Source organism: Hemitrygon akajei, chromosome 11 (genome assembly GCF_048418815.1).
Source record: "Hemitrygon akajei chromosome 11, sHemAka1.3, whole genome shotgun sequence".
Classification (NCBI taxonomy): Eukaryota; Metazoa; Chordata; class Chondrichthyes; order Myliobatiformes; family Dasyatidae; genus Hemitrygon; species Hemitrygon akajei.
The window spans coordinates 69,655,290-69,665,283 of record NC_133134.1 but is presented as its reverse complement, the minus strand read 5'-3'; the positions used below and the strand labels follow the sequence as shown (position 1 = coordinate 69,665,283).

General features: G+C 41.6%; 1 protein-coding gene across 5 annotated transcripts in view; it reads left to right on the top strand.

Moving 5' to 3' along the window:
* The first annotated feature begins 2,637 nt into the window (after window positions 1-2,637).
* Window positions 2,638-9,994, top strand: part of zdhhc4 (zDHHC palmitoyltransferase 4) — a 41,506-nt gene continuing 34,149 nt past the window's right edge. For 2 of the 5 annotated variants that reach the window (XM_073061060.1, XM_073061058.1), the window contains exons 1-2: window positions 2,638-2,722; window positions 3,903-4,006. In XM_073061060.1, coding sequence (XP_072917161.1) covers window positions 2,659-2,722; window positions 3,903-4,006 — 168 coding nt within the window. In that variant the 5' untranslated portion in view covers window positions 2,638-2,658. Of the gene's footprint in view, window positions 2,723-3,902; window positions 4,034-4,539; window positions 4,723-9,994 lie in introns of those variants that run through there. The other 3 variants (XM_073061059.1, XM_073061057.1, XM_073061061.1) reach the window with 2 other exon arrangements.

Sequence of the window (9,994 nt, the reverse complement as noted above, 5' to 3'; positions counted from 1 at the left end):
GCAGCAAGCAGGGTGAGTATCAGTGTATTTGGGATGTAGCATCAAAAAGGGTAGCAAATAGAGTACTCAGTGTAATATTTCAATGCACTAAGTATAAAAAAATAAGGTGGATGATCTTGTTGCACTATTACAGATTGTCAGGTATGATGGTGTGGCCATCACTGAACCGTGCCTGAAGGATGGTTGTAGTTGGGAGCTGAATAGCCAAGGTTACATGCTGTATCAGAGGGATAGGAAGGTAAGCAGATGGGATGGCATGGCTCTACTGGTAAAGAATGGCATCAAATCAGTACAAAGATGTGTGATAGGATTGGAAGATGTTGAATACTCGTGGGTTGAGTTAAGAAACTGCAAGGGTAAAACGACCCTAATGGCAGTTATATATAGGCCTCCCAACAGTGGCTAGGAAGTGGATCACAAATAACAACAAGAAGTAGAAAAGGCATGTCAAAAGGGCAATGGTATGATAGTCATGGGTGATTTCAACATGCAGGTTGGTAATGGATCTCAAGACAGTGAATTTGTTGAATGTCTATGAGATATCTTTATAGAGCAGTTTGTCATTGAACCTACTAGGGGATCAGCTCTATTGGATTGGGTGTTATATAATGAACCAGAGGTGATTAGGGAGCTTAAGGTAAAAGAACCCCTTAGGGGCAGTAGTCACAATATGGTTGAGTTCAACTTGGAATTTGATAGAGAGAAAGTAAAGTCTGATGTAGCAGTATTCCAGTGGAGTAAAGGAAATACAGTGGCATGAGTGAGGTGTTGGCCAAAATGAGTTGAAGGAGGTGCTGGCAGAGTTGTCAGCAGAGCAGCAATGGTGTGAGGTTCTGGGAAAAATAAGGAAGGTGCAGCATAGATGAATTCCAAAAAAAAACAAAGAAATACACAAATGGCAAAATAGTACAACCATAGCTGAGAATGGAAGTCAAAGCTAATGTACAAGCAAAAGAGAGCACATACCACAAAGCAAAAATTAGTGGGAAGTTGGAGGATTGAGAAGCTCTTCATAACTACAGAGAGGAACTAAAAAAGCCATCAGGGAGGAAAAGATGAAATTTGAAAGCAAGCTAGCAAACAATATAAAAGAGGATAGGAAAAGCTTCTTCAAGTATGTAAAAAATAAGAGGTGAGACTGAATATATGACCATCAGAAAATGTGGCCAGAGAAATAACAATGGGGGACAAGGACATGGCAGATGAACTAAATGAGTATTTTGCATCAGTCTTCACTGTGGAAGACACTAGCAGCGTGCCAGATGTTGAAGGGTATGAGGGAAGAGAAGTGAGTCCAGTTACTTTTACAAGGGAGAAGACTCTCAAAAAGCTGAAAAACCTAAGGGTACATAAGTCACCTGGGCCAGATGAACTGTGCCCTAGGGTTTTGAAAGAGGTAGCAGTAGAGATCGTAGAGGCATTAGTAATGATCTTTCAAAAATCATTGAAAATCGTGGTGCCAGAAGACTGAAAAGTTGCAAATGTTACTCTACTCTTTAAGAAAGGAAGGCAGCAGAAAGGAAATCATACACCAGTTAGCCTGACCTCAGTGGCTGGGAAGATGTTGGGAGTCAATTGTTAAGGATGAGGTTATGAAGTACTTGGTGACACAGGACAAGATAGGACAAAGCATGGTTTCCTTAAGAGAAAATCTTCCCTGATGAACCTGTTGGAATTCTTTGAAATAATTACAAGTAGGATAGATAAAGGGGATGCAGTGGATGTTGTAGATTTGGACTTTCAGAAGGCCTTTGACAAGGTACCACACGAGGCTGCTTACCAAGTTAAGAGCCCATGGTATTACAGGAAAGTTACTGGTATGCTTAGAGCATTGTCTGATTGGTAGAAGGCAGTGAGTGGGAATAAAAAGATCCTTTTCTGGTTGGCTGCCGTGACTAGTAGTGTTCCACAGGGGTCAGTTTTGGGATCACTTCTTTTTATGCTGTATATCAATGATTTAGATATGGCTTTGTTCTCATGTTGAGTCGACTCTCTGCACAGTCTTATCCCAGAACATCAACCACCCTCTCTGTTGTCACAGATGATTTTCTACTTTGTCTCTGTCTGGGTGGCCCAGCAAAATAAGTATACAATGTTCATATTATTGGACACTGCATGATCTTGTCTTTTATCAGTAACCAAATCCTAACTTGATTAGAGAGCTTATCCTTTTTGTTTTTATGTACCAGTTGCTCAGATGAACTTCCCAGTAATGTGATAGTGCATCCCATGCCCTAACTCTATTCCGTGAGTGAGTATGGACCCTGCCACATAACCCTTTATTAGCCACGCGTAGAGGCTCACATAATCTATGTTTAAAAAATGTCCCTCAAGTACACGTCTTACATATCTTCCGGAATTATAAAGACGTTGATGTTTTTTCTCAACCAGATTAATTCAATTATCACAGCGCAGATCCCCTTAAACAGTAGGTGGCGCGGGGCATAAATTAGCGGCATGGGTTACCTCTTACGTGAGGCTCCATCAAGCACTAGGCCCCGTTGCCTAGTAACCGCTGGAGGCGCCGCGCATGCGCTGATATTCGACAGTCTGACGGCAAGAATTTTGCAATAGCCAATCGCCAGTTGCAGGGAGATCACGTGCATTCGGCCTACGGGCCACCGTCGGGGGCATTGGCTGGTGAGTAATTAGTGAGGGATGTGTTATGGAGTCGGAGTATTGGTGGAGAGAGGAGTAGGATGCTTCCTACTGCGCTTCTGTCGTGAGTACTGGTGTTCATAGTGAACGGTAGAACAGGCTTGAGGGGTCTATTCCTGTTTCCTTGTGTTAAGGAGAAGGGGAAGCAGTGAGGGGAAAGTGGCACAAGTGGGTTATATTTATATTTATTTTTTTCCAACTCCTATTCTCGGCATTCCTCTTACATTCATACCCCAATTGTTAGTGTATACAAAGTCATGATTGCCGGCACCAAACTCTGTGGGACAGTACTGACCGCAAGCTTCCTCCCCTGCCTTTTATTACTAAGCCAATCTTGGATCTAATTTGCCATCTTGCCTTCAATCCCCTTGCCTTTTCAACCAGCCTTGCATGAGCAACAGTGACAAAGTCCTTTTTGAAGAATCAGGTTTAATATCACTGGCAGATGTAGTGAAATTGGTTAACAGTGGCAGCAGTACAAATGCAATACATAATATAGAAAAATAAGTAAATAAGTTAATCTAGTGTATATATGTGTATGGTAAATAGTTAAATTAAAAACAAAATTATATATAAAAATAGAGCGATAGTGTTCATGGGTTCAATGTTCATTTAGGAATTGGATGGCAGAGGGGAAAAAACTGTTCCTGAGTTGCTGAGTAGCCTTCATGCTTCCGTACCTCCTACCTGATGGTAACAGTGAGAAGAGAGCACGTCCTGGGCGATGGGGGTCCTTAATAATGAACGCCACTTTTCTGAGACATTGCTCTTTGAATGCAAAGGAGGCTGGTATCCCAAGATGGAGCTGACTAATTCAACAAGACCCATGTAGACAACATCAAACACACTGCCCTTTGTTAATTCAAAAGCTCACTCACATGAAGGGTTTCGGCCCAAAATGTCGTCACTACCTCCTCCCATAGATGCTGTCTGGCCTGCTGAGTTCTGCCAGCATTTTGTGTTTTAATTATACAAGATCTCCAGCAAGGACAGCATTGTAAGCAAATTATTTTCAGACTCTAGTACTATCACTTGCAAAATCAGAGCCACATACTGGAATGAAGACATCCAGTGAACAACGTTTCTTTGCAATTCCTGACTTAATCCTCTCCTGGGTTTGACTCTAAGCCAGTAGTCCAATATTGGGAAGCACTAGTAAAACGTAATGGTAAAATTAGCTGCACTTATGCAGTTTGTTGTGCTGTATGGATCTGAGGCAGCAATGAGATCTTTTTATTTTTCAGGCAAAGAGATGGATTTCCTCATTCTCTTCCTCATTTACTTAGCCTTTTCCCTTTCCTGCATGTTAGTTGCCATCAAGTTTTCAAGGCAAAGTCAGGAGTGCTTTGTAAGTATCTCCCACCGTGTAGCTCAGGTAAATGCATTTTAATAAAAATCATTAAATGTCTATATTGAATCATCACAGTTAAAAATTTGGTCAGACTTCAGCACTAAAAGGCAAGAACTTGTAGCCTTTCTCCAGCAGTCCTTGTGCTCTGGGACAGTACTAAACTCAAGGGATTAATTTGTATTTGAAGTAAATTAGTGAAAAGAAGAACCACGCAGTAAACAACAGACTATGCAGTAAAATATAGATTAAAGCCTAAAAAACAGCTTATGTATTTAGACTGCAAAAGGTGAAAGATGGTAGACAAGATATTCCTGCAGAGTCATCAGGTTTATTGCTACTGGCATGTGTCATGAAATTTGTTAACTTGGGGGCAGCAGTACATGATAATATAGAAAGAAAATATAATAAGTCAATCAATTACAGTAAGTATATATATGTATATTGGATAGATTAAAAATAGTGCAAGAACAGAAATAATATATATTTTTTTTAAAAGTGAGGTAGTGTTAATGGATTCAATGTCCATTTAGGAATCATATGGCAGAGGGGAAGAAGCTGGTCCTGAATTATTGAGTATGCACCTTGAGGCTTCTGTACCTCCTTTCTCACGGTAACAATGAGGAGACGGCATGTCCTGGATGATAGGGGTCCTTAATAATGGGCATCGCCTTTCTGAGCTACCGCTCCTTGAAAATGTCTTGAATACTACAGAGGTTAGTACCCAAGATGGGGCTGACTAATTTTACAATTTTCTGTAGCTTCTTTTGGTCCTATGCAGTAGACCTTACCGCCATACCAGACAGTGATGCAGCCTGTCAGAATGGTCTCAACAGTACATTTATGGAAGTTTTTGAGTGTTTTAGTTGCCAAATTAACTCTCTTCAAACTCCTAATTAAATATAGCTGCTGTCTTTATAGCTGCAACAATATGTTGGGACCAGATCAGATCCTCAGAGATCTTGATGCCCAGGAACTTAAAATTGTTCACTCTCTCCACTTTTGATCCCTCTCTGAGGATTGGTTTGTGTTCTCTTGTCTTACCCTTCCTGAAGTCCACAATCAGCTCTTTTATCTTACTGACACTGAGTGCAAGGTTGTTGCTGTGACACCACTCCCACTAGTTGGCATATCTCGCTTCTGTATGCCCTCTCGTCTCCATCTGAGATTCTACCAACAATGGTTGTAAAATCATTAAATTGATAGATAGTCTTTGAGCTATACCTAGCAACACAGTCATGGGTATAAAGATAGTAGAGCAGTGGGCTAAGAACACATCCCACAGGTGTACCAGTATTGATCATCAGTGAGAAAGAAATATCACCAATCCGCACAGATTGTGGTCTTCTGGTTAGGAAGTCGAGGATCCAGTTGCAGAGGGAGATACAGAGGCTCAGGTTCTGTAGTTTATCAATGAGGATTATAGGAATAATGGTATTAAATGCTGAGCTATAGTCAATGAGCTGCATCCTGACATAGGTGTTTGTGTTGTCCAGGTGCTCTAAGGCCATGTGAAGCGTCTGTCATAGACCTATTGTGATGATAGGCAAATTGCAGTGGGTCTAGGTACTTGTTGAAGCAGGAGTTCAGTCTAGTCATGACCAACCTCTCAAAGTATTTCATCACTGTAGATGTGAGCACTACTGGGTGATAGTCATTAAGGCATTCTGATATGTCTATCCATGGCCTCCTCTACTGTCAAGATGAAGCCAGACTCAGGTTGAAGCCTCCAACCTGATGGCATGAACATTGATTTCTCTAACTTCCATTAATGCCCCTCCTCCCCTTCTTACCCCATCCCTGATATATTTAGATTTTTTTTTCCCCCTGTCCCATGATCCTTTCCCTTCTCTAGCTCTGTATCCCTTTTGCCAATCACCTTTCTGGCTCTCACCTTCACCCCACCCCCTCCGGTCTTCTCCTATCATTTTGCATTTTCCCCTCCCCTCCTACTTTTAAATCTTTTATTATCTTTCCTTTCAGTTAGTCCTGACGAAGGGTCTCGGCTGGAAACGTCAACAGCACTTCTCCCTATAGATGCTGCCTGGCCTGCTGCGTTCCACCAGCATTTTGTGTGTGTTGCTTACACTACTCTTCTTAGGCACTGGTATAATTGTTGCCTTTTTGAAGCAGGTGGGAACTTCCAACCATAGCAGTGAGAGATTGAAAATGTTTTTGAATACTCCCTCCAGTTGGTTGGCACAAGTTTTCAGACCCTTTCAAAGGTACTCCATTGGGGCTTGCCACCTTGCATCTAACATTGGACTCCAAGACAGATCACAGGGTCACCAGTGCAGCAGGGATCTTCACAGCTGTAGTTACATTCTCCCTTTCAAAGCAGGCATAGAGGCATTAAGTTCATCTGGGAGTGAAACATCACTACCATTCATGCTATTGGGTTTCGCTTTGTTGGAAGTAATGTCTTGTAAACTCTGCCAGAGCTAACGTGCATTCGCAGTTGCCTCCAATCTCACGCAGAATTGTCTCTTCGATCTTAAAATAGCCCTCTGCAAGTCATACCTGGTTTTCTGGTGCAGACCTTGGTCTCCAGACTTAAATGCCACAGATCTAGCCCTCGCAGACAACATACCTCCTGGTTCATCACAGCTTTTTGTTTGGGAATGTACACTAAATTTTCATAGACAAACAGTCATCCACGCAGGTTTAAATGAAGTTGGTAACAACTGTGGCATACTCATCCAGATTCAAAGATGAATCCCTGAATACAGTCCAGTCCACTGATTCAAAGCAGTCCTGTAAGTGCTCTTGTGTCTCCATTGCCCATACCTTCTTGGTTCTCACCATTGGTGCACAGGCTTCTGTCTCTGCCTATACTCAGGGAGTAGAAGTACAGCCAAGCGATCAAACATCCTGAAGTGAGGGCTTGGAATATCACAGTAGGCATTCTTGATGGCAGTATAACAGTGGTCTAGTGTGTAGTTTCCTCTGGTACTACAAAGTGATTTGTTGATGGTAATTACTTAGTGACATTTTCAGGCTGGACTGGTTAAAATTCTCCAGAATAATGATGAAGGCATTAGGGTGAGCTGTTTCATGCATGTTGATCACATTACTCAGATCATCTAAAACCTGTTTGACAATGGCCTGAGGTAGAATTTACACCACTGCCAAAATGATTGTAGAAATCTCCTGTGGCAGGTAAAATGGATGGCACTTAATTGCAAGTTATTCCAACTCTGGTGAGCAGAATTGTATGGCAGTGGTACATTTGTGCACCAAGAGGAGTTGATCATGAGGTATACACCTCCACCTCTGCTTCTGAGAGACCTGACAGTATTATCCTGATTGTGTATAGTAAACTCGTCGATCTGAATCACAGCATCCAGTACGGAAGGGGTTAACCAGGATTCCGTAAAACAAAGGAGTCACGTGGTCCTAATATCCCTCTGATACAGCACCATTGCTCTGAGATCTTCATTTTTATTTACTTGAGACTGCACATTTGCCAGCAAGGTAGTCGCTATTTGGAGTCTAAAACTCCATTTTCTTAAACGCACCTGTATCCCTGAGATGCAGCAACATTTCCAATGCGGAATCCGGCAAGAACTACAACCACAATTAACATTGATTCCATCGGTTTTAAGCAGCGATAGTTTATTCAATTGCATTAAGACATCGTTATTAACTATACAGACCTTGGAAGCAGTTGTGATTCTCAGCTGTATCAGGTTGAAACAGGAATATTTAATTATATCCATCCAGCTCGAGATCACCGTTTCCAAGGCAGTGATCTATGTCTTGAATCTTTTTGGCATAAAAGGCATGGAATTAGAGTGTGATGTGAGGACATTGAAATACATGAAGAAGAACTATTTGGACAGTTACCTGAAGAGTTCAGCCACATACTTTAGAGAGGTGCAGAGTTACAACACAGCCAGTATGACATACTGTAAGGGGAATTTGCCAGATCCAGGAATATTTCTGAAGGTCCTTCTGTAAAAGATTCAATCTGAGCTACCTATGAAGGTAAATATTGACAGAAGGACAGCCAGAATGCTGGCCATCACATTTTGAAAGCAATCCAGAATGGATCAGAGAGAAGTGGTTTGCAGATTTCAATAAATAGGTTAGTGTTACATCCATGGCATTTCACTCATCTGATCAGGGCAGTTAAAAATTATGAATCAGGTTTAATATCACCAGCATATGTCATGAAATTTGTTTCTTTCCTGCAGCAGCACAATAAAAATGCATAATAATAGAAATTATAACAGTAGATATATATGTAATAGTTAAACAAGTAGTGCAAAGATAGAAATAAAAAAGCAGTGAGGTAGTGTTCATGGATTCAAAGTCTATTCAGGAATCAGATGGCAGAGGGGAAGAAGTTGTTCCTGAATCATTGAGTGTGTGTCTTCAGGCCACTGTACCTCCTTCCTGATTGTAGCAACAAGACAAGGCATAACCTGGGTAATAGGGGTCCTTAATGATGGATGCCGCCTTTTTGAGGCATCGCTCCTTGAAGATGTCCTGAATGCTACGGAGACTCATGCCTATGATGGAAGTGACTATATTTACAACACTGCAGCTTATTTTGATCCTGTGCATTAGCCACCCTACCTGCCCACCCCCCCCCCATATCAGATGGTGATGCAGCCAGTTAGAATGCTCCCCACAGAAAATCTGTAGAAATTTATGAGTGACTTTGTTGACATACCAAACCACCTCGAGCTCCTTATGAAATATTGCTGCTGTTATGCCTTCTTTGTAGCTGCATCAATATGTTGGGTCCAGGTTAGATCCTCAGAGATATTGATATGCAGGAATTTGAAATTGCTCGCTCTTTCCACTTCAGACCCCTCTATGAGGACTGCTGTGTGTTCCCTCATCTTACCCTTCCTTAAGTCCACACTCAGTTCCTTGGTCCTACTAACCTTGAGTGCAAGGTTGCTGCTCCTATACACCTTCTCATCACCATCTGAAATTCTGCCAGCAATAGTTGTATCATCAGTAAGTTTATATAAGGCATTTGAACTGTGAGTTCTTTACAAGTATTCTTCAGATAAAGACGTTTTATGGAATTCCTTGGATTTATTAGTCACCACTGTGTACTTAAAGCTCCTAATCCTACAGGGAACAAAAATAACACCATAAGACATTGGAGCAGAATTAGGCCATTTGGCCCATTGAGTCTGCACCACCATTCAATCATGGCTAATCCTTTTTATCCTTCTCAGCGCCACTCCCCAGCCTTCTCACCATAACCTTTGATGCCGTGTCAGAACCTATCAGTCTCTGCCTTAAATACACCCAACAACCTGGTCTCTCCAACTGCCTTTGGTAACAAATTCCTCAAATTCACCACCCTCGGGCTAAAGAAATTTTTCTGCATCTCTGTTTAAAATGGATGTCCCTCTATCCTGAGGTGGTGTCCTCTAGACTCCCACATCATGGGAAACATCCTTTTCACATCTATCATGTCCATGCCTTTCAACATTCAAATGATTTCAATGAGATCCCCTCTCATCCTTCTAAATTCCAGTGAGTACAGACCCAGAGCCATCAAACTTTCCTCATGATAACTTGTTTATTCCTGGAATCATCCTTGTGAACCTCCTCTGAACCCTCTCCAATGTCATCTTTTCTTAGATGAGGAAGCCAAACCTGGTCATAGTACTTGTGAGGCCTCAGCAGTGCTTTATAAAGACTCAGCACTAGATCACTGCTCTGATATTCCAGACCTCTTGAAATGAATACTAACATTGATTTTGCCTTCCTCACCACCAACTCTACCTACAAATTAACCTTTAGGATGTTCTGCACAAGGACTCCCAAGTCCCTTTGCATCTCAGATTTTTGGATTTTTTCCCCATTTAGAAAATAGTCTGCACATTTATTTCTTCAACCAAAGTACATGACCATGCATTTTCCAACATTGTATTTCATTTGCCACTTTCTTGTCCATTTCCCTAATCTGTCTATGTCCTTTTGTAGCCTACTGTTTCCTCAACACTACCTGCCTCTCCT